This window comes from Eubalaena glacialis, chromosome 10 (genome assembly GCF_028564815.1).
Source record: "Eubalaena glacialis isolate mEubGla1 chromosome 10, mEubGla1.1.hap2.+ XY, whole genome shotgun sequence".
NCBI classification, from domain to species: domain Eukaryota; kingdom Metazoa; phylum Chordata; class Mammalia; order Artiodactyla; family Balaenidae; genus Eubalaena; species Eubalaena glacialis.
In genome coordinates, this window is record NC_083725.1 from 565316 (window position 1) to 589203 (window position 23888).

Genomic DNA, 23888 nt, shown 5'->3' on the forward strand with positions numbered 1-23888 from the left:
GCGAGGAGCCGGGACTACAACTCCCAGAGGCCCCCGGGGCGCGCGCCAAGACTAGAAAGCGCCGTGGGGACGCTGTGCAGCGCCCTGCGGCGCGCGGGGAGGTGAGGGTGGGGGTAGCGCTTCGAAGGCCTGCGGACCCGCGGGGGTAGCGGTGATTGAGAGAAGACCACCGGGGGCGCTCAGCGGCGGTCTGTGCTAGGCGGACATACGGGCGTGGGTAACGCGGGAGGATTCCGCGGGCGCCCTGGGCGACGGCGGAACCCTCGCTCCTCGGCGCGCGGGGACGCCATGCCGCGAGCGCGGAAGAGGCCGGCGGGGGCCGCGAGGCCAGGTGAGCCGCGCCCGGCTGCTCAGCGCCGCTTACCTTCCGCCCCTGCGCGTGGGGAAAGGCCCGAGTGGGTCGTTTTGAGGTCCGGTGTCTCGAGCCGCCCACCAGGCTTATGGCCAGGGCCCCTCTGCTGCTTGCTCGTCCGAGCGGTAGCTGTTTGGAAAGCACGAAAAGTAGCTGGGATACGGGCTGGCAGGCGCTGAGGCCGGTCACTTACAGTTCCCGCTCCCCGGGGAGCCAGACGAGGAAAGGAAAGGGTCACTGGGGCTGTGAGAGCAGGGAGGGGTTGGGGGGACGCCTTGAGAGGGAGGGGATTTGAGTCTAGCCGTAAAGAATGGGTAGGAACGCGGGATATCCGCGTTGTGTTCACAAGGATGAATGGCATTCTAAATGGAAGAGCAGCAGCAGCAAAGCAATGAACGGCAGAGAAAGTGCTTCTTCGAGACTGGGAAGGGTTCCGCGTTGCCCACAACACATTGTTACTTAACAGCACACACGGTGTTTACAGTGTGCCGATCAAGTCCAGGGGGACCACCAGGACCCTCGGAAGGTTCCACGTGTTAGACGTCCATCATGATGGCGTACGTAGGAGCTTGGACTTGGTTCAGAGGCTGCGTAGGATGGTTGTTAAGTGGATTCAGATAAACCAGCGTGGCAGGCCCTGATGTGTGATCTGGGACACATCTTACAGATGGACAGAACACCTCATAGATTGTGTAGACTGAGTTACAGTGAGGGTGGTAACACATAGGGCGTAGGGTAAGAATTTAACAGCTGTTAGTTACTGGGCACCCACTCTGCTCCAGGCACATTTCCCTCACTCTGTAGGATAAAGTCCAGTCTTGACCATGTCTGCAAAGTCCAGAGTGGCTGTTTTATCCAGCTTCTCTTGGCACCTTCAAGGAGTAGAAAGGAGGCAGGCCACAGAGCATACTGAAGAAGAAGGAAGAAGTTGAGGTGACATAATAGCTAATGTTATTCAGCATTTATGGTAACGCCAGACACTGCCTCAGCCCATTGTTTGTATTATCTTATTTAATCATCAAAGCAAGTCTGTGGAGTAGGTGCCTGGTTTCCTCGTTGGAGAGAACAGCCCCAGCAAAGGCAGAGGAGAGGGTGAGGACAAGAAAACATTCACTGACTACTTACTTAATAGATGCCACGGGAGGTATCCTTATCCCACTGAATGGGTAACCCAGAAGATGTCCTGTAAGGTAGGCATTCTGGTCCCATTTTTATAGATGAGGAACAAGTTCAACAATGAAGCTGCCACTGTTAATAACTGACAGCTCCAGAATTTGAGTCCAGCTCTGACTCCAAAGCATGTGCTTTTCCTGCAACAGAACTTTATCTCTCAGCAAGCAAGAAAGTTCTCTTCTTTTTTCTTCTCCTATTGCAGACAAGAAGGGGCCAGAAGGAAAACGTACCAAAACGGAGAACCCAGGGGAGGCATCAGCTAAGGTGGAGAACTCCAGCCTCCAGGAGACTTCAGCCTCTAAAGACTGTGGGAAGAATCTAAGCAGCTACTGGCTGATGAAGTCAGAGCCAGAAAGCCGACTGGAGAAAGGTGTAGATGTGAAGGTGAGGTCCCGCACCTGTCTCCAAAGTGCATGGGGGACACCACAGGGTCCCATCACCCACTTCTTACCTTCGAAGGGTAGGGAAAAGGTGATAAAGAATAGAATCCACAGGATTTATTGCCATCCACTGTCTGTTTTGTGAATCTTCTACTTAGGGCAGGGGTTGGCAAACATTTTCTCTAAAGGGCCAGGTGGTGCTGTTGCAACTCTGCTGGCATCACAAGAAAGTGGCCATAGACAAATAGTGTGGCTGAGTTCCAATAAAACTATCTGCAAAATCAGGCATGGGCTAGATTTGGCCTGAAGGCTATAGTTTTCCAACCCCCGAACTAGGCAACATTCAGTCTTAGGTTGCCTTTCTCTTGCCACCTGCCATGCTCCTAGGTATCTCCCTGCCAACAGTTGGTACACAGGAGGCGAATGTAAATCAAATTTCATAGTAGCCTGGAGAAAATAAAATTAGAGATACTATAGAAGGGATATATAATATTTTAATAAATGAAATACAGATAATCAGCAATTACCAGATTAATTATCCACTCAGCTAATCCTCTTAATTCGCAAGGCTAACAAGGTAACACAAAGCTAACTTCTACTTGCGCAGTATGAGTGGCTCTGTGAAGAGCTTCCCAGTCAGCTCATATGCCACGCCAGCTGGCAACACCCTGTAGGGGAAGGAACTTGTCTGCTTCCATATATTCTTACCGATTGGCCCGGGATTGTTTACTGAATGACCTTATTTCTTGCCTAGTTCAGCATTGAGGATCTCAAAGCACAGCCCAAGCAGACAGCATGCTGGGATGGTGTTCGCAACTACCAGGTAAGCGGGTTAGACAGGACCTCGAGACCCAGGGCGGGGGATAAAAGCCTGCTTCCTTCTGACTTATTCAGTAGCAAAGTCTCTTGGCCAAGGTGGTTTTTTCCCAGAACCCAAACCTGAAAATGTATTGACAATGCCTTGATTGCTTTGACTGCATGCAGTTTTCAAATGGCCTGTGTTCCAGCCAGTGTCCTGATACAACTCCGGGCAAAAGGCAAGAATTGAATTGAACTGCGGGGGGACGGGGGGGAAGCTGCAAGAAACAAAATCTCATCTAATAAAAGCAGACTTGATTTCCGGGGGCTAGTGTTTTCTGGCCGGTGGGAGGATAGTTCTTGTTTCTTCTCTGCTGGAACAGGCCCGGAACTTCCTGAGAGCCATGAAGCTGGAGGAAGAAGCCTTCTTCTACCACAGCAACTGCAGAGAGCCAGGCATTGCGGGGCTTATGAAGGTCGGTTGTACAGGCTTAGGTCTGAGTCCATCTCCCTTCATGCAGGTTAGGGAAACAGCTTAGGTAGGTAACTCTCCTCCCTATCCCTGCTGTCTCAGGAACATGTGACAGGACTGCAACAAGGCAGGCCTTCATTTCAGGCCCCGCTGGCACAGACCTCTCTCCATTTCTGCACCTTGGTCTTCCACTCAAAAACAGGCCTGATGGTAGCTCTTCCAGGCCAGGAGTTACCAGGATAGAATTAACTGCAGGTGGAGAAACAGTGGCACCAGTAATAACCTTTACTGTTTGGTTTAGGACATACTTTTAAGATTTTTGTCAAAATAGGGTTGATTTCCTCTGCTTGCCTTAGACTGTGTATTACTTCCAGATACCTGAGCCCTCAATGGCTCACCAGCGAGACAGATGGGGTAAGAATACATAGGGTAGGAAATGACAGTTGGACTTGGACTAAAGCCTGGCCATGGAGCTGACTGGACAGACAAATGATTGCAGACTCGGCTTTAATTTCAGATTGTGAAGGAGGCATACCCAGACCACACACAGTTTGAGAAAAACAATCCCCATTATGATCCATCCAGCAAAGAAGACAACCCCAAATGGTCCATGGTAAAGATACTACTATTCTTCCTATTTCACAAAAGAGAAAGGATGGACAGAGAGGGAGGAAGAAGGTCTGGGGTATCTTTAGATCGGGGCACAGAGCCCCGCTGTCAGTCCGGTGAGGTTACCCTGCCTTTGGAGAGAAGGACAAACACTGGCAGCCAGGCCCTAGGACCTCCTGCAAGCAGCTAAAACACAGCAGGCAGAGTCCAGTGGACATGCCTTTCTGTCCCATACACTGTTGCCATGCAGGTGGACGTGCAGTTTGTTCGGATGATGAAGCGTTTCATCCCACTGGCTGAGCTCAAAACCCACCACCAAGCGCACAGAGCCACTGGCGGTCCCTTAAAAAACATGGCTCTCTTCACCCGCCAGAGACTCTCAGTCCAGCCCCTGACCCGAGGTAAGAACGGCCCTTGCCTTTTGAGCACATGCCAGAGTGACCGTGAATTCACACGTACTAGCTGGTGAACCCCGAGCACGGTGGTTAAGGTCTGAGTCTGTCTCCCCACCTGTAACTCCCACGAGGGAGGAGCCCCCCCCGAGCTGCCCAGGGCAGCCGTGCTCGGCACCTGTCGAAACGCCCCTGAGGGTTCCGAGTGAACGACTACCTGCCTTGCGACTTGAGAAATGCCTGCTATGACTGCCCTGTTCAGGAGGAGACACAGACCTAATTCTTCCTCTTCTTCTTGCCCTTTTCGGCAGAGGAGTTTGATTTTATTTTGAGCCTGGAGGAAAAGGAACCGAGTTAACGGAGACACAGCTGCTGAAGTGGGCAAGATGTTGCCCCAAAGTCAAGCTTCCACAAGACAAAAGGCGCCGTGGGGAACATGCTGGTTGTGTTCACCCGGGGTTGTGTGTAGACGTCGGGTTTGGGTCCTTTTTAATAAAACATGAATGTCTGAGTTGGAGGCATTTCTTTTAAATCAGCATCGGGGGTAGAATACTCCACTGCACGTTTTTACATCCTCTCGGCCAGATGCAGGGCCCAGTCTGGTGACACCCACTAACATGGATTGTCTCTACACCAGCCTTCCTTACCCACCCCTCAAGTATCTGGTCCCAGAGTGGGTAAAACCAGCAGTTTCAGGACAAGTTGCCAGACTGGAGTAAAACCAGAATTCCTTCCTCAGCCACGTGCTTGTCTAAAACAGGCATTAATAAAGTGGGTGTCATTGTTCACCAGGGGCCACAGACACCAGGAGGGCAGGTGTCGTGGGTCAGGGCGGGGTGTCTCCCCTTGTGTGCGGCGGGGCAGTAAGAAGAGACCACAGAGTCTGGTGGACCGTGGGCACGATGCCTCCGAGCCCAGGGGCTTGCTTTAATCAGGGAGACAGCTGAAACAGACTGCTTTGTTTAAAACAGCCATTGAAAAGACACACGTTGAGAAACTTGTAAACACCGCAGCTGCTCAACCCCAGGCCACACTGCTTGGTTCAGTCCCTGTGCTCTGCCAGGGTCCCAGGGATGGGCCTCCCCTTCCCCGATGCACAAAGAGGCAGAGAATGGGGCAGGGGAAAGAACAGAAGCTCCCGAGAGGACAGAAGAAAATTCTACCTCTAGTTCTCTCAGGAGACAGGCTTCAGGTGTCGGGAAGGTTGGGAAGTGAATCTGTGGTCGGCTGGAAGGCAGAGGGATCGGCGGGTACCTAGTAGTTAAGGGGCCAGCTGTCGTGGGAGGCGCCAGAGCCCCAGCTCACGCTCCAGAGAAGGCGAGGGACACAGGAGCTGCCTCTCCCACGCTTAGGCCCCCGGCCCTGATAATCCAGGGGCAGCTGCACAGGTGGTCCTGTCCCCACGGGGACTGTCCTTCACACCTGAACCCGGGGTCCAGCCTGGGGGAACCAGCTTCCCTTGCTCGGCTCTGCTGCCCCCAGCCCACCTCGAGCGTCACCCCGAACGCCCTTCCCTCCCATCTCAGCTCTGATCCGTGAGCCCTGCCCAGTCCGAGGCCTACCGCTGCACCAATTTCTGAGGAAAAGACGGGTCCCCGTTTTCCACACTAACTGAAAGATGACACAAGACCCAACCCCTCTGCTTCCCAAACGACAGAGAACTCAGACCACCAACTATTGTACCTGCTGGCCATGGGGGTCTGCTTGGTCTTTCCAGAAGGGAAGAGAGGCCAACAGGAGACAGGAAGGACCTCCACACCCTTAACAGGACAGGCGCGGTGCAGTGCGACAGCGGGAGACCCTCTCTAGCATGACCAGAGCATCCACACACACACAACACCAATGGTCCTAAGCTCTGGGCAGCCGGCTGGTGGGGAGGACGGCGGCTCAGGAGGCCCTCCCCTTCCCCCCAGCTCGCAGGGTGAGCACAAAGCTTCTACGTGTCTGAGACCAAGCCCCGGTTCCCAGGAGTGAGATGGGCAGCAGGGAGCCAAGAGGGTCCACTCCCGGGGAGGTGGGGAGAACGGGCCCTTCCTGGACCTCTTCTCGGGGGAAAGATGTCCTCGTTCAGGGGCCGGGGCCAAGGCCCTCCGGCCCTCAGGGCTGCCCGCACCACGCACAGCCGCCGAAGTCCACCCGGTTGCCATCCACGGGTGACACAGATGTCTCTGTGCCCAGGGACATCAGCCAAAGGCCCTACCACAAGCTCCCGTTCCATCCAGGACACGACTGACCAGAGTCCCTGGGAGGTGCCCGGTCCCAGCGGTGAGAGAAGGGCCAGAAGGAGGGTGGCTTGTGGAGGCTCCAAAGCACCACATCCGAGACTCCCAAGGAGGCAGCTTCCTGGTCTTGAACCCTCACCGCCAGTTACAGCGGGGCGGGTGCCACACCCTCTGCCACTCGCTAAGGGACGGGGGAGGGGAGTGTGAGACAGGACCACCGTGGGACGCCCCCCGCCTCCCCAGCTCCTGTCCCGGGAGGCTCGGAGCCCGGGCCGCGCTGTGCTCCTGCGGCCCAGGCAGCCCCGCAGACGGCTCTCCCCGGGACGCCCCCTCTCCCTATGCTCCCATCAGCCACAGCGTCCCAGAGACACTCCCTCCCAACCCCAACCCCTTAGGTTCTTCAGGAAAAAGAATTTACATCAAGAACATGATTTGTTTTCAGGTTGCGAGTAGCGGGTCAGCTGAGCATCTTGCTGCCCCGGCCGCTGGTGCCTGGAGGCCTGGAGCCGGGGTGCGAGCCCAGCAGCTTCCTGGCCCCAGGCCTACTGTCTGCTGCTGCCGTCGGACAGCTGGCCGGGGGTCCGCGCCTCCCCCAGGGGGGCCGTGCCCTCGAAGCGCTGCGAGGCGATGGCTGCCTGGTGGGACATGCTCTTCCGAACGATGTCGCCCTTCCGCCACAGCACCACCTCCTGCAGGATGGGCGGGGGGGGGAGGGGGGGCAGGCGACACGTGAGAGGCAGGCCTGGGGAGGGTCCCAGAGGCTCTGCCTTCTCCCGGGAATCTTAGGCAAAAACCTCCGCTCATATGTCACCAATGACAGCAGCCGTCCACACCTCTGGGCCCCGGGTGCCTGCTGACGGTGTGGCCAGGAGGGCAGAGCAGCCACAGGGGCTGGGCCCGAGAAAGCAGACTCTGGGTGTCAACTGGGAACCCCCGTCCTTGCTGTGGGGCTCGGGGTAAACTAAGTGGCACAGAGACTAAGCAACTCGCCCCCCATCCCCGTCCCGTCTGCTTGACCTCGGCGGGAACGATGCCCTCGGATTCTCTCTGGGCGGCCGGGGCCCTGGGGGCGGCCGGCTCACCTGCTGCTTGAAGTAGCGCCGCTCCTCCTCATCAATCAGCACCAGGTTGAGGTAGTAGCGCACAGAGAACTTCTTGTTGATGTCCCGCATGGTGGGCGTGAGCTCGTAGCCCGCCAGGAAGAGGCGGATGGGGATGGACTCTCCTGCAAGGGCCGGGCGGGAGTCAGGGCGGGGGCAGGGGGCCCCACCTTACACCGCGGTGGAGGGGCCGCCTGCGGCGGGGGGGCGTTGGACACCCAAGCCAACGCTTCTGCCTTCGGGGAGGCGCCTGCCGCTGCCCGGTGAGTGTGAACAGCACAAGAATGCTAGGTAAGCATCTTCTAACTCATTTAATGTGTATAGTTGTTGGGTTTAAGAGCCACTGTCAAACCCCAGCTAACCCACCATGTCACCAGCAATTCTGATGCCACCATCAGGTCCCTCCATCCCAATTAGCATAGCCCCCACCCCGTACCCCTCCCCTCTAAGACGAGTTGGCAGGGTGTGGTGGTCTGGAAAACAGAAAAGCTTCTCTCTGGACCCAGTTCTCTCCACTGACCCGAGGTATGACTCTGAGTAAGTCTGGTGCTTTCCGTGGACTTTCACTTTCTCATGGGGAAAATTATGATATCAGGCTACATAATATTTTAGATCCCTTCCAGCTCTAACACTGTGCCTCTCCTAAGATAAGTGGAACAAAATCAGGGCAGAATTCTGCTGAGAAAGTCCAAAACTACAGTGCGGCCTAAAGCCAAACACGAACCCTGTTTCACTTCGCACTGTTCTGTGCTTCTCTCGGTGTCCTGTCAGTGCCACAGGGAGGGTGAGCTCAGCCCAGCTGCTCGGCCTGGGAAACACGGAACCAGCAGGCAGGATGGCTCAGCCCTGCCCCGAGGACCCCGCTCGTGATGCCCGAGGGCCTGACAAAGCTATGACACCCCTCCTTCCACGGGGAGCAGACTGGGAAAAAACTGAATGAAACCTCAGCAGCACCAAGCACTGCTACGTGAAAACACTTCATCATCAGCTGCTGCAGAGCCAACGAAGAACGTACATGACTGCTCCTCCCAATAATCACACAACTTCCCACCCAGCTCTCAGCTCCACTCGTCCCGGAGGTCACGCCGGCACCGTGTGCAGCACTGGGAAGTGTCGGTCAGGGTGTCTGTACTTGGCGAATGAATTCAGAGCACGACTCGTTTTACCTGAGCTGGAACTAAGTAACAGAAATGAGGATTCTGCTTTCATCTCTTGCCCCCCAGCAGCAAAGAAATTCAGAATGTCAATAGGAAAGTGTAAACAGAGCATTCAAACTGTATCTGCTAAACTGGTGCTTTTCAAACGTCTTTTGTTTTTTTAACAGACATAACTCTTGAGATTTAAACTCCAGTACAAGCTCAGTCTATAAACGAGGTCCACATGGACGTCTTCTGGGTGAAGGTGAGCGGGGCCTGAGCTCCACACCCCCGGCCTCCTTTTCCTCCTTCTCGGGACCCACAGTGCACAGTTAGAGATTAAGAAATTACAAGCTCCCAGGCCACCTAACTTTGACAGGATGATCCCTGAAGCCCCTCCAACACTGGGGCCAGGCCGAGGCCATGGGGCCGGAGCTCACCTCTCACGGGCGCGCCGTCCATGATCTCGTACTTGGCAATGGTGTCGTTCTCATGGTACACGTTGGGGCCCGTGCCTGTCGTTTCCCGCTTGATGATGTCTATCTCCATGTGCTTGATCTTGATCCTCACCAGCAGGAAGTAGATCTTCCCCACAATGACATCTTTCAAGTGGTACCTGCGGAGAGGAAGGCGAGAGGTGCGGCCCCCGCACGTGACAGGCCTCCTGGTTCCAGGAGAGGGCGCTGCCCCGCAGGGCGAGTCCCAACGACCTTCTACACTTGAACCTGCGTCACTTCCTCTGCTGTCCCGCCTGCACCTCAGAGCGCGGTTCCGTCACCCTCTGCTCAGCGCTTTAACGAGTGCATGTGTTTTAGAGGCTCTGGTGTGAGAGGCTGACCCGCAAGTGCGGGGACCAGGTCCCGCTCTTCCTCCCGCTTCCAGGAACTGGGCCTTCCCCCCGGGGCCAGCCGGCAGCAGGGCTGCTCTGTACCAGGTGTGGCCACAGAAAGCAAACCTTCAACCTGAAGCTCAGGATGGGGGACCTGAGGATTCGAGCTCCCGGATCACAGGGGAGGAGCCCTAGGGAGTGCAAAGAAGACAGATGACGTGGTGGGATCCGAGGAGGGGCAGACGCGGGTGTGGACCCAGGTTCCCAACCTGCAGGCCTGGGGTCTCCCCACCACTCCACGCCACCTTTCTGCCTCCAGCCTGCCTGGGGAGATGGCGGACGCACAAGGACCGAGGAGAGCAGAACTCTGCTGCTTGCAGCGCGTTAGAAGGAACGCTCAGAGCGCAGATTCTCTGGGCATTCAAACGTTTAAAGATCGAACGCTCCTTTGTTCTAAATGAAACCTTACACACAAGAAACACAAAGGAGCCACGCGTGGTGCCCGGGCCCCGCTCCTCCTTCACGGCACCTTTCCACTGACCTGACCAAACCCCTCATTTTTCAGATGAGAAACCCCAGCTACAGAAGTCTTAGTACCTGCTAACCTGAGCCCAAGTCCTTAGTGGCAGAACGGGACGCTGTCCTAAGCTCCGGGCTCTTCCTGTCTGGTCGGACGGCCTGGCACTCACAGGGCAGCCTGCTCTGCAAGGGCAGGACCCGGTCCAGCCCGTCCTGTCTGTGACACGCCTGTCTCGCGCTCACCCTGGTCTTGACTGCACTGCTGGCTGCGGCTGCTTGAGTGCCTTCGAGGTGGCACCCCCTTCACTAGGAGGCTGGGGCGCTGGTGGGCAGGCACTTTGGGGGGCTCTGTCCCAGGAGGGCCCGAGAGCCCCAAGACCATGAGGAGGAAGGGCAGGGGCCTGGTCCAGACTCGCCCTGCCTGTCCTGTAGGGGCCCATCGGGGCCACGCTCAGCACCAGGCCAGGCGGCGGTGGGAAACGGCCTTCCCTCCCCGTCCTGGGAAGCACGTGTGTTCCCAGCCCTTCACAGGAGAGCCGCCGCTCAGGCCTCCACCCCCCGAGCCTCTGGAGGCCAGCGGGTCTGAGGTGAGGCCTCCCCACGGGGAGAACCCTCATTAGAGACTCGCGGCGGGGAGGGTTAGTTCTCTGTGAATAGAATACACATTTACTTTTGCATATTTGATTTTCGAACATTTTCAGGAATGTATCATATTAAAAAGAAAGCTGCTTGCAGTACGTTTCTGAACTGTCAGTAAGTTCTGTGATTTACAAGCACTTACGTATTTGGATGTTGTAATAGCAGGCACAGTTTAAAACATATATGGCCAGTTAAAATAAAATTATTTAAAGACCTTTATAAAAAGGCATCAGATATTCTTTGTTACAGTTCATTTTAATTCAAGGAGGAAGCAGTCAACTTGGCTTTCCTCACTTTGGTTTCTAAAGACACACTGTATACGGGATACAAATGATAATAGAATGGTATTCTGAGGTTAATCTCATTAGTAGAAGGAAACAGATGTACCTAGAATCCAAAACAAATACTTTAAAGTTAGTTTCGCTTGACTTTGAAAGACCTCATAGGATGTTTAACTGAAGTTTGCCCTCTTAAGTTAGTACAGTTCAGCTGCAGTGAGATGCAGCTCTTTCCTGACCCGCGACCTCGGCCGGCCTGCGCGCACATCCACCGTGTTATTTCTGTGGCCGCCCCCGCAGGTCACCACCAGCCAGCCGGGCCCGACACTCACTTGGATTTGTTGTACTCAAACTCGATGTGCAGACAGTCCTCGATCCCAACCTCCATCTTGATGGAGGAGTTCAGCTCCGGGTACGTGCTCAGCGTGTGGACCACGATGTCCATCTCCTTGACGACGTCGTTGAGGCGGCGGCTGATGGTGGCGCGAAGGAAATACCTGAGGGACGCAGGCGTGCGGTGAAGGGCCGCTCCCAGCCTCCGGGGCCCACCCCGCAGAGGACCCCTCACCCCCGGGGGCTCCGACTGCCCTGAGAGTTCACCGCCGGGCACCCCCTTCCCAGGAAAATGCACTCAGACACAAAATCCTGCAATTACAATTCCAGGGCGATCAAAGGCCTTGCCCCAACCCTCCTCTGAGCCTGAGCTCCGAGGTAAGAGGTGACGCCTCTCTCTGCACCTCAAGAGCAGCCTTGCTGCCACCTGCCAGGCACTGTGCACAGCTTCTATTTCTTCAACTAACTCCCGGCTCTTTGGGCACAGGGATTGTACACTCTTATGTTTGCATGCTATTTAACAATATTCGATCAATGAGCATTTTTCAAGTCCCTCACAGTTAAACAACAGGAATAAGATAATGGAGAAATCAGGTCAGTGATGCATTGCGCATGTCTATTGCCGGGCCTAGTACGGATAAGGTGGAGTCTCACGGGGACTCATCGTCCCCTGGGGGAGACGGGCAAATCAACAGAAAAATTAGAACACATGCAAAGTGTCCATTCAGAGGCAGGAATCAAGTGCTGTGGGGAGAGTGGGGCGCCTTCAGGAGGAGCAGGCCTTAGAACTAAAGCAACAGAGGTGGGAGAGCCCCAGGTCTGAACTAGGATGGTCTCCGGCTGAGCCTAGGGTCCTGGGACACATTAGAAAGAGGGAGAAACACAGCGCTGAAGGGCAGTGAGCCATGCCTGACCGCCAGCCAGCCCTTCAGTGTGGTGCCCCCCGCACCCCTCGTCCCCTGGACTTAACTCTGTGCGGCCCTCTAACAAAGCTGAGATGGGAGGCCTTGGTGGAGACCTTGGTGGCCCTCCTCTGCGGCCTCACCACCCCCCGGCCGCCCTCTCCTTCCGCCTGCTCCCTCCACGCAGCCCCAGACGTGGCTCCAGCCTGCCCTAAGGCTCAGGCCCTCAAGCCCCCACGCCCTGTGGAGAGGGGCCTGGCAGCAGTGTAGAAGGGAAGGCTCCACGAAGCTTCCAGCGGCTCGAGCGCCTCTCCTGCGCCAGCAGTCTGGAGGCGCAGGGGACTCACCCCGGGGCGCGTCTGCCACATAACTGCTCTGGAGAGGGACACGGGGATCTACATTTTTTAAAGCCCCCTCCACCCCCCAATGATTCTAACACAGGACTCTTGGTAGAGAACTACTGTCTGGCATCTCGATGCTTCAACTTCCCAACTTTCTCAACACATCCAATCTCTCTCCAGCTAAAGCTTCTTCCTGAGTTTATAAAAAGTCCCAAAGTCATCAATCCCCAGGACACTCCCCAGGCCCACACGCTACCTTTCCTCAGAGACAGCTGTCCGGGGGTCCTGTTCTAACCCTGCAGCTTCGTCCCCAGCCCCTATGCCTCGCCCCGGCTTCCGTCTCTACCACCCAACAGGAGCTGCCCTCCCAAAGGCAGCACAGGGCTCCCAGCTGCCAAGTCCAGGGGCTTTTTTTTTTGGCATCAGCTCTGCATTAGAGCGTAAAACACTCCCTCCTCCTTCACGCATCACCCCGCTCCTCCTCCGTCCCCAAGAGGCCCAGTAGGGTCCCCAAGAGTCCCAGTAGGTCCCGGGCTCTCCTCTCCCAGAGCTCCCCTCCTGGAAAAACCTATCAGTTACCAGCTCCGAGCAGGTGATTTCCGACAGTGCATTTCTCTATACTGAGCGACAGGCTTGCATTTCCAATTGTCTGTTCTGCCAGTGCTTCAAACTCCTCCCTGGAACTGGATGAATCATCTCATCTACAGGTCATCTCCTCCTCCTGATGGCCCTCTGTCTGCATCTCCACTCAATGGTCAATTCTGCTGGCGTCTATTAAATTCCTTGTTTTCTGCCTGTTCCCATGGTGTCCACTAAAGGAAAACTCAGGACCTCACACAAGCCTTCCCACAGCCTTGACCCAACACTCCACCCACCCATCAAATACGACATAGTGACTTCAATCTTCTAACAGAACCACCGCCCTGCCTAAAAACAAAGGAAAAGGAGTCCAAAATAATCTTTTCATGTTTCCCCTCTGCCTGTAATAAGACACAAGCCCTTAATCTGGAATGTACATCTTCCATTAACTAATGTTCCCGATTTTACCTCCCTTCTCAGCATGAATCCAAAAGTCTTTGTGTAATTTAGACAGTAACACTTTTCTTTCATTGTGATAAAATACAAAATACAGGGTGCAGAGCATGCACCCCAGAACATGCCACTCTGGCACGAGGATTCTATTGAGCTGAAAGCAACAGAGAAACAGTGCACACAAGACAGACTCCGGGGCCCTCTCCACCAGGAGAGGCTGCGCGGCCTGGGAGCTGCCGCCCGCAGAGCGTTCCTCGCCAAAGCAAGCCTCTCCCCGTGCTTCCCACAACTCGAGCCCCTGGAAGTGCAGGGCCCCTTCTCTGCCTCCTCACTTCTCTGTTAAGATGCTGCATAAGCCCAAGTTCACCTGCCCCTCAGTCACCGGGCAGAGCTCAGGTGGGAGCAATGCACGCGAGACTACACCTGCTTGCTTGCCTCTGGCCAATCCGTCTTCCGTCCATCCGATTTGCAGAGCCCCCGCCAATGAACCTAACATGGTGGAGGGAAAAGTTTTTTCCTCCCCTTCAATATATATAACACAATGTACTGCTTTAACCATTCTTACGTGCACAGTTCAGTGGCATTAAGTGCACTCACGGTGCTGGGCAGCGGTCACCACTGTCCATCTCCATGTGTTCACCTTCCCCAACTGAAACTCTGCCCCATCAACCACTAACTCCCCAGCCCCCTTCCCCAGCCCCTGGCAACCACCATTCTACTTTCTACCTCTATGATTTTGACTATCTAACTGCTTAAAAACGTGGAATCAGTATTTGTCTCTTTGTATCTGGCTTATGTCACTGGGAACAACGTTCTCAAGGCTCATCCATGCCGTAGCAGGTGTCAGATCTCCCCCCTTTTCAAGGCTGAATACTATTCCACTGTGTGGATACACATGTTGTTCATCCACTCATCTACTCATAGACACTTGGGTTGTATCCACTTTTTGGCTATTGTGAATAATGCTGCTACAAATGTGAGTATACATAAATCTGTTTGAGTCCTCGCTTTCACTTCCTTGGGATTTATACACAGAAGTGGAATTGATGAATCATATGGTAATTCTATTTTGAAGAACCGCCATACTGTTTTCAACACCTTTCTTTCTGACATAAGAACATTTATGAGAAGTCCACTGCAAAACATCCAATTAAATAGCAATAAGCCCCAAGCCCAGCTTAAGTGATGACTAGATACTCCTCGCTGTTGCTGCCTTCTGAGTGCAGTCACGCAACGCTGCTGAAGCGGGGCAGCACCAGTGCTTAGACCTCTCTGCACAGGCTGGAAAGGAGAGCCTGCAGCCCCTCTTCCGACGGGAGAGGGGAGAGCTTGCAGTAGCCCACACCATGCCACATGCAGGCCTCAGGTGACACCCAAGACCTGGAGCCAGGCAGCCAGAGTGACATCACATACCCTGGAGGCCCTGGAATCAGTCCCCACCCGCAGAGTTTCCAAGACTGGAACAAGGAAAACAATCCCATATACTCAAAAGGTGTGTATTAATGTTTTAAAACTTGTCCTACTGTGTTACGTTTTATTCCCTCATTGTCCCAAAATATGGAGAGGACGGGTCTAGGATTAGAATCCAAATCTATGACCCGCTTCTCAAGTGACAGAGCTCAGGACCCCGCCGCAGTCTCGTGCAGAGCTGGATGAGGATCAGTGGCCTGAGGCCCAGCCAGGGGTGTGTGAAAGCCGAGTGTCCAACTTTCCGGAACTTGCAGAATCAGCTGTTAATCACAACATTTAAAATGAAATGATAGACACTTGCAATCAAATGAATTATATTAAGAACAAAGGTAATATCCTAGCTATTCTGGTGTGTCACGGTCCCCTCTGCTCCTGGGGCGGGGGGGTGACGTCTGGTGTCTGTGCAGCAGCGTGCTCTCGAGCGGCAGGTGCATACCTCTCAACTCTGCACTCAGGGGCGCTGGGTCAGTGGCTCGAAAGTGGCCACGGTGGGGATACTGACACTCCAGAAACGGACGGACAAGCCAGGAGCACTCCTCCCGGAGGGAGGCCCACTGCACGCCTCCCCCGCAGCACACCTTCCCTACGGCCACACAGAGCCTCAGAAACGGGGCGGCGTCAGGGCCCGTCCACACGGGGCACCCTGGGGGTGCCACTTACCGCAGCTTCACGTTCTGCCCAGTGTAGGACTCATAGGGCTTCTCCACGTGGGTGAACTCAAAGTCGAAGGCCTGCGACTGGGTGACCTCTCCGGGCCGGGCCAGGTCCTTCACCAGGGACACAAACTCGTGGTGGTTCCCGCGGTCATAGTAGAGTTCTGCAGGGAGAGCATCGGCCACCTCTACCAGACCCTGAGCTACGCGGCCCGGCGAGGGGGCTCCCAGCTGCAGGAGCCTCCCGCCAACACACAGAGCCCCCAGTCTGGCTTATGGCTCCCTCGCTTCCTGCCCTGCCCCTGCACTGCAGCCCAGAGCCCGACACGCTCCTGCTCCAGGGCACCGGGCAGCACCCGTGGGGGACACACCGGGGGGCCGCGATCAAAACGCCACAGCTCCTTAAACATACTTAAAACTACTGCTCACTTTGGAAAGCATATTCGCAGTTATTCAGTCACATCATCCTCATAACCACCTTGTGAGATAGCTAGGACGGCCCTATCACCCATTTAACCGCCAAGGAAGCTGAGGCACAGCGGGGTCGGTGACTGGCCTAGGGTCCCAGGTCTCCCGCTGGACTGCGTCTACTTCTGGACCTGGCAAAATGGGGGCAGCGACATAACGCACTCCAGGTGTTGTGAGCACGGGACGAGGTGATGCAGGTAAAGGACTTGGAGTGGTACTTAAGAGACGGCAAATGCTCCGGAAGTATTAGCTGCCTCTACCCTTCAGAGAGGAGTCCACGTGGCCGACGGGACAGAGGGGCTGTAATGACGCCCCACGTCTAAGCTCAGGGTCCCCAGACTTCTGTGAACATCAGAATCACCGGGGGCTGTGTTAACACACAGACGGCTGGGCCCCACCCCTAGTGTTTTTGATTCCGGGGGTCTGGGGTGGGGCCTGAGAATGGACATTGTTAACAGACCCCCAGAGATGCTTCCTGCTGGTCCAGGGACCACAGTCTGAGGAGCACTGCTCTTCACCCATCCTCCTCTGGAAACAGTTCTGCTGTTTATTATGAGTCAGGCCCCCTATTTGTCCTAGACTATATATGCCTGTTTGTCCTCTGCTACGTGTTAACTTCTGCTCCAGGCATGGTCGTTCGAGGTAAGGCCTGCGCCCCCAGCTTCCTGGCACCCCCAGTCCCCGGGTGTGCAGCAGGGACACTTAATACCGACTGTGACTCTGCGTGGCCACGTTACAGTCAAGGGACCACCCGTGGGCACCCTGCAGCAGGACAGGCAGCAGGCAGTGTACTCTCGTCCCTTCTGCCGTCGGCTGCCTGGGGAGAGACAGGCCCACAGGGAGGCGTGCCTGGGACAGCCGCCCGCCAGGCCTGGCCCGCCTCTCTGGAGCGCAGCGCGCCAGCTCTCTCAGGGACAGCCAGAGCAGCCTGGGCTAGGGCAGACCCCAGACAGCAAAGGTCTGAGCCCCCCAGGATCAAAGCCTTCTTGGGCTCAAGAAACCAGAGCTCTTGCCCCCCAGAGCCGACACAGTGTCCAGGCCTGCCCTGGGGACGCTCGGGAGGGGAACGTGGTTCCAGGGGTGCTTTCGGCCTTGCTGCCCTGGCCGCTGGCCCTGACAGCACCACCCCCGGAGCTTGTTCTCCCCAGGCAGCGAGGCATCGGAAAGCACAGTGGGCTCTGTCCTAAGGTGTGTCCAGCTCGAGAAGGAAGCAGCGGTGCGGTCAGTCCCCAGCCAGTGTGCTGCTTCTGTACGCACACCCAGTGCACCCTGTGGGCACAGTTTGTGCTGATTTCCTACAAAGTTACGCTTGGATCTGCCTGATGTTACAAACAATCCACCTTCTCTTCCAAACACCAAGTGGAATCAGCAGCAGGCAGCGCTCTGGGTAGGGAGTGATGACCCACAAAGCCGCCAAAGGGGGAGGGCACTTCAAACCTTCCGGGCAGGGGGTGCTGGGGAAAGGTGAACAGCCATCCCTCGTTTTGAAATCCAACAACTGTGCCCCCAACCAAGGTAAGGAAGTGCAGTGACCAGGCAGGAACAGAGCCAGTGGCCGGCCTGTGACAAGGGCCCGTCCACTAACTCTTGCTGGTTCTTTGCTACCGGAGTCTCTGTTGATGGGCACTGACCCCTTAACTGGGGAAAGTGGTGCCTCCGTTCCCAAGCACTGGATTCTGCCATAGTTTCAGAGGACAGAAGCAGGCGGAACAAAGCCCCAACGTCTGTGAACTTTAAGTGGGAAATCCCGGAGTCAAGAGAAAGATGGGAAGAGAAGGATGGAAAAACACACAAATGTGCTCACACAGCCTCAAAGGCAACATGAGAAACAAACCAGAGAAGGATCCACAGTGTTCACAGAGCACACAGAGCGCCGGCACCAGGGGTCCCAGCAGAGAAGCCTGGCTGGGCTGGGACCCCCGGGAGGACAGGGCCTTCCTGCCTGGCGGCACGTCCTCCCAGGGCTTCCCAGCCTCCCCCCAAACATCATGAAAGAGTGGCCAGTGCGTAGTCCGAGTGGGGCTTGACTAGGCTTTTTAGCGTACACTTTATAAGCCATTTGCAAGGCTTCTGGAAACACTGTGGGGCAAAGGGGCAGAAATAGCAGCCGTACTTCACTATGTGCCAGAAAGTTTGGTTTCCTCTCGCATAAATTAAAACAGAAAACCCAAGACTGTTCTAGCAGGAGGTCTGCCCTAAAGAGACTGTCAACTGCCTCTTTCTTCCCAAGTTACCCCGATTTCTCCCCAGCCTCCAAAGCCCACAGGGACCAGCCATTTCAAGCCAGAAGGAGGAACTGACCAGTTCTTTCTTAAGGTAACTTCCCCGACTCAGTCCACCAGGAGGAAATGACTTCTGTAGTCAGGATGTTTTCACCATGAAACTTGCCACCAATGGCTGAGGAGTGAATTTGCCACTGTGGAAGGAAATTGAGCCAGCTCTGCCCCACGGGGTCATCCCGTGAAAGGCGCCCTGAGACTCGCTGCTGGGCCAGGCTTCCCGCCGGCCTTGGAAGAACCCTAAGCCAACCAGGACAGAAAGAGCTCTTTCAAACAGCCCGCTCTTCACCCTGACTTTCCCAGCTGCTGTCTGCTGATGGGCAACCAGGCCACGATTCACGCTCACCACGGCCACTTGGACCTCCTGGGCCTGGTAAACCTGCGGGAGCAGTACCGTCTCTGGGCTGCCCGTGCCCAGCCAGCCGCCGCTCTGCTCCAAGCCCTGCAGCAGACTATTAGCAGGTGAGCATCAGTGTGCCTCTCACTTGGCACTCATGGCTTAATGAATTAACATACAGAAAGCTTCCAGAGTCTTAACAGCACAGGCTCGACTGGGGCTGATAGGTTTAGATTCACCCAGTGGCATTATTTAAAAAAAAAAAAAAAATCCAGAAGTTCTCTCTCTGGCTTTGGAGTGCAGGGGTATTCAGGTCCTCCCTCCTCGCCAAGTGTGACTGTCTAATTACCTTTGGTTTATTTAACCCCATCAGTCTCCAAGGTGGCCTGACATCCTCCACAAGTGTTCCTCCAACGATTCCACCTAAAAAATGGTCTCTCCATCTTCTAATTACAGAACTTCTCTCGATACTCCTTACGTGCCACACTGTGTTCTTCTAAAAACATGGGCCATCTAGTGACACGGGGGGTGCCCTCAGCACACATTCGCTGGCATTGTTGGAGCACAGACCAAGCCGCTGGGAAGTGCACAGTAGACGCAGGAAGAATCCCAACATGGCTCAAAAACTTGAGGAGGAGGACAGAAAAATGCACACAACAGGTGGATGAATCAGAGGCAACACCTGAGCTGTCGGTGCAGAACTGAATGGGGGCCTGACAACTCTCATCTCCTTATGTTAAGGGAGAAATCACAAGGCCTCTAGAATAACGGTGGAAGAAAGGCTTCCGTCGGCCAGGGGAGGTCAGGGAAGGCTTTCTGATGGGTGTCATGCCTGCTGGGCTTTAAGAATGAGTGAGAGCTTGGGTGGAAGGCCATTCCTTGCAGAAAGATGTTCATATACAAAGGGAAGAGGCCAAGACCCCTCTAGAAGGAACATGATACTTTGAGGAAAGCACACGTGGAAGGAGTAAAGGGTCGCAGCTCGGGAAAGAGCTGGATGACTTCTCCCCTTCAACCAGCAGGGAGTCAACAAGAAGAATTTTAAGGAGGTGACTGACCATGTCAGCACTGACGTTTAGAAAGTTCACTCTTACAAAAGATGAACTGAAAGAAAAGGCAAACAAAGGCAGGCAGGCCAGTCAGGCTGCTACACACAGAAGCATCAAAGTTAGCAGCATCGAGAGCGGAGAGGAAGCACAGACTCGAGATACCCTACAGAGCCGCTGGAGAGGACCCAAACTGAGACGCCAGTTGGATGCGTAGGAGGGGGAGGGAGGGGTCTCGAGGACTCCCGGATTTCTGAGGCTGAATGGACGCAGGTGACAGGCCAGAGTGGAGAAAACAGGAGAACCAGCAGGGCTGGGGCTGGAGCAGAAGCAGGAAAAGAAAAAGGTTTCTGGTTTGGTTGTGTCTTTGAGGGACCTGAGGGGTATCCAGCGGGAGACTCTAGAAGACGGTTAGAAACCCAAGCATGGAACTTAGAGGAGAGTTCAGGTGAGGACAAAGGATTGGGAGTCCTCGGACTCTAAGAGGACACTGCAGTGATGGGTGCGGATGAGGCTGCCAGAGTAGCTGACAGTGTGAGAAGGGCCAGCAGACAGAAGGGCCCCCCTTCCTGCCCACCTCCCAAACCAAGACCGAGACAGGAGCTTTTCCGAGCAGGGGCTGGGCCGCTGTGAGGCATGGGGTCTGAAGAGGACCGATGCAAAGATCACCAGACAGCTGTCTCTGCCTGGACTCTGGGGAGACCCTTCCACAGGTTTTCCCTCAGGCGAGCGCGCCTGCTGGGAGAACACACCGGGCAGGAGGTGCAGGGAGGCGGACCTGGCGTGAACAGTCCCGTGGGCGGTCGGCAGAGGAATCAGGGCTGACGTTTTAAAGGTCCAGCCCCTGGAAACTTCTGGATGGATCCAGCTTAACAGGCATTATGAGTATTTGCGATGAGTGCCAAACCCTGCACTTCACGTATGTTGAGGATCTCTAGTCCTCACGAGACCCTTGAGAAGTCTGTACCTTATAAACGGAGCCTTATCTAAGCTAAGTAACCCTCTGCTTGACCCTCAATCACGCACCGGGCTGTCCTTCTACAGGAGGCACAGGCAAGACACATACGCTTTCATCTGCAGGCAAAAGAAATTAATCATAAGGATAGGAAGGTTAATTACATAAACCACTTCATTTTCAAGCTGTCCAACTCTTCCCAGGAAGCAGGGAAGGAAGGAAAGAAAGAAGGAAAAAAGAACCAAATCCAAGAGACTATGGTTTGTAAGAAGAAAAGTTCTGAGTGAAACCAACGAGGAAGGTGTCCAGAGCACAATGACATCGCCGTTCTCACCCCCGTCCAGCAGTAGGACCATCCTGTGCGTCACCCGTACAGCCAGACCTTAGAACCCAACCGAAGTTCCACCCACTTCATGCAGCATCAAGAAAGCAACGAAGGAGAAAACCACACGACCACAACCACGGGGAACTTACTCAGCAGCCTCGCTCCAGTGCCCTGAGGTCAGTTCATAGAGCCTCTCAGGTACAGGACACAAAGGCACCACACTCTGCCCAAAGCCTGGTCCCTACACATCTCCACAAGGTGCTTCTGTTATTATCCCTGCCTTACAGGTGAGAAAGCTGAGGCCCAGAGAGGGGTACAGCTTCCCCAAAGCCAAGGGTGGACGCAGCCCAGAGTGCTCAGGGGCCCAGGAAGAGTTATCAATGGAAGCAACAAAAGGTTCTGAGAAATCTGAGCAGGGCTGCTGTCCTGGGATGCCAGGAGACAGACAAGAAGCCAGGCAGGGACGGCGCCTCCTCAACTCCCTTTCATTCAGACTGCAGGGAGGCCTTGCCAGCGTCCCCCTGAACAGCTCATTTCACAACTGCTGGGGCACAGGGGGGCAGGGGACGCTCTGGTTACCTTTCATGTATTGGCGAGGTGTCACCCCCTGGAATGAAGGTACAGACACTGGCTAGACATGCCTGTCTGCACTCGCATTGCAGAGCCAAAAAATCCAGCAATAACCTTAAAGCTACGACATGAAAATACTAATTCTAAGGAGGCAAGGACTTCTCCACTTCTTACATCTTACGCCTAGCACAGAACGCTGTGGGTTCATCCTGTCTACCCAGTGGCTCTTTGCTAGGAGTGAGTTTACCTTCCACGGACATAAGACATTTCTGTGGTTCTGGTATCTGGCGGGTAGAGGCCAAGGAGGCTGTTAAACACTCACCCACAACAAAGAATGATCAGGCCCACAATGTCGACAGCACTGCTGCTGAAAAACCCTATCCAAGCCGGTAGCAAGAGAGCAGAGGGTCTGAAACTCATTCTTCAGCTCCCTTTCAGGCCACTCGTATTCTGGGTTTAAAGTCACAACAAACAGGTTCCTATAGGATCAGCCAGCCTTCAACCTGATTCCGTTTTCTCAAACACCAGAAGCCCATACTCCAGGCTGAGCACTGGGCTGCAGAGGCAGGCCACACGGCCTTTTCCCAGGGCTCCAGTGTTTCCTGCCTCTGTAAAAGGGGAGCAAGGTTCTGTGCGGGGCTCTCAGGGAATGACAGTGAGCATTCAACGAGCTTCCGCAGGAAACCCTCCCCCCCCAGGGCCAGATGTGCAGCGCCTGGTATGGGGTATGAATTCTCTGCCAGAGGTCTTTTCAGGCCACATGGGTATTTACTGTGAATCTACTCCTGAACGAATGACAATGGCAATTTATTTCAGAAGCACCTGCGAGTTTTAATAAACACAGTGTCCAAAGAGAACTGGAAACAACCCCGTGCTGACTGGCAGCTCTCAGATCTTGGGTACTGCTACTGCCTTTCATTGTCTAGTTGTAATTGCTAACACTAATGTTAGAAGAGTATTAGAGCCTTGAGAAATTGTGACCACTTAATTTGGGTCTCAGGAGCAACATTTCTTTAAGAAAATGAGTCTGCCGAAGGCTAGGTTCTAATCAAGAAGTCTTAGGGACGCCGGCTGGGTGGACAGAGGGCTGACGCTGGAGCCCGCGGGGCTGCTTTCTGAAACAGCTCCCGGTGAAGGTGGGATGTGAGAGGCGGGTGGGACACAGGTACTAGAAAGGGGTGGACCGGCCGCAGGACTCGGTGGCCACGACCTGCGGGCGGGCCCAGCAGCACCGAAGGCCGGGCAGGAACAAGGAGCCCGGACCCCCGGTGGGCAACAAGGCCGCGCGGCCTGGGGCGGGGGAAAGGGGATACGGAGTCAAAGTAATGGGGGCGGGGGTTAGGAGGCAAGGGTTAGGGAGCAGGGTCAAAGTCAAAGGTCGGGGGTCGTGTCAGGGACCAGGGGTTAGTGAGTGGGAGTGGGGGGGGTCAAAGGCGAGGTCAGGGGTCAGGGGTCGGGGTCAGGGTTGGGGGTGGAGGGCAGGGTCGGGGGCCGGGGCACGGGGGAAGGGGGAAGGGGCAAGGGGCGGGGCCGGGTGGGGTGGATCCCGCACTCACCAATCTGCCCGATGAACTCGACCTTGATGCCCTGGTGCTCCAGCCGCTTGTTGGGGTTCTTGAGCGCCAGGCTCACCTTCCCGGACACCGTCTCCCCGTCGTAGAAGAGGAAGTACTTGTCCTTCTTCCCATCCTCCGTCTTGTGCTCGGCCCTCTTCCTGCTGTCCGCATCGTTCAGCAGGATGTCCACATCCACGCTCTGCCCGAAGCCGAAGAAGCTCATGTCCCCGCCGGGCCGGCCGGGCCTGGGAAGGCCGGAGGGTTGGACGCGGCGCCGACGCCCGCGCTCGCCGGGCCGGCGCGGTTCCGGGGGCAGCGCAGAGCAGGCGCGAGGCACCCGCCCGCCGGTGCTTGCGGCGCCGACCAGCCAGTCAGCCGCCCGGCCCGGGAGCAGCGCCCGCCGCTTCCGCTGCTCAGCCGGACGCGCCGGACTCGCCGCGCGCATGCGCACGCCCCCGCCTCTCCTGCTCGGCCGCCGAGCCTCCGAGCCTCCGGCGGAGCGCCCGTTGCGCATGCGCGCCGGGAGAGGGCCGCCCGGCTTTCCCACAGTTGACATGGCGACCAGGGCTTCCTTCTGGAGCTCCGGCCAGATGTCCCGTAAAATTCAGAACTAAAGATGTCCTTTCTGAATGCCTTGTTTTGCTTTTCCTTTATTTAGTTCGGTAAACGGTAGGCCGCCACCCACACTCGAATGTGTACACCTTCGATGCTGTCTGATGGGT

The 23888-nt window shown here is 55.5% G+C and overlaps 2 protein-coding genes across 5 annotated transcripts; one reads left to right on the plus strand and one right to left on the minus strand.

Moving 5' to 3' along the window:
* Nucleotides 1–83: 83 nt before the first annotated feature.
* THYN1 (thymocyte nuclear protein 1) lies at nt 84–4687 on the plus strand. 2 transcript variants are annotated; one of them, XM_061202959.1, is made up of 7 exons: nt 88–331; nt 1728–1909; nt 2660–2728; nt 3087–3179; nt 3693–3788; nt 4035–4185; nt 4488–4687. In XM_061202959.1, exons 1-7 carry the CDS (start codon nt 289–291, stop codon nt 4532–4534), a joined length of 681 nt encoding a protein of 226 aa, XP_061058942.1. In that variant the 5' UTR covers nt 88–288; the 3' UTR covers nt 4535–4687. The 2 variants fall into 2 exon arrangements, with proteins under 2 accessions (XP_061058941.1, XP_061058942.1); XM_061202958.1 differs by lacking the exon at nt 4488–4687 and having other exon boundaries at nt 84–331; nt 4035–4425.
* A 378-nt stretch (nt 4688–5065) lies between these two features.
* VPS26B (VPS26 retromer complex component B) lies at nt 5066–23590 on the minus strand. 3 transcript variants are annotated; one of them, XR_009702317.1, is made up of 7 exons: nt 23167–23590; nt 15638–15794; nt 11232–11396; nt 9075–9250; nt 7481–7623; nt 6817–7087; nt 5066–6579 (listed from the first exon to the last, which is right to left on the minus strand). XR_009702317.1 is itself a non-coding variant. In XM_061202956.1 (6 exons), exons 1-6 carry the CDS (start codon nt 23387–23389, stop codon nt 6941–6943), a joined length of 1011 nt encoding a protein of 336 aa, XP_061058939.1. In that variant the 5' UTR covers nt 23390–23590; the 3' UTR covers nt 5066–6940. The 3 variants fall into 3 exon arrangements, 2 of the variants coding, with proteins under 2 accessions (XP_061058939.1, XP_061058940.1); XM_061202956.1 differs by having other exon boundaries at nt 5066–7087; XM_061202957.1 differs by lacking the exons at nt 5066–6579; nt 6817–7087; nt 7481–7623 and adding an exon at nt 7630–8675 and having other exon boundaries at nt 23167–23479.
* Nucleotides 23591–23888: the final 298 nt, after the last annotated feature.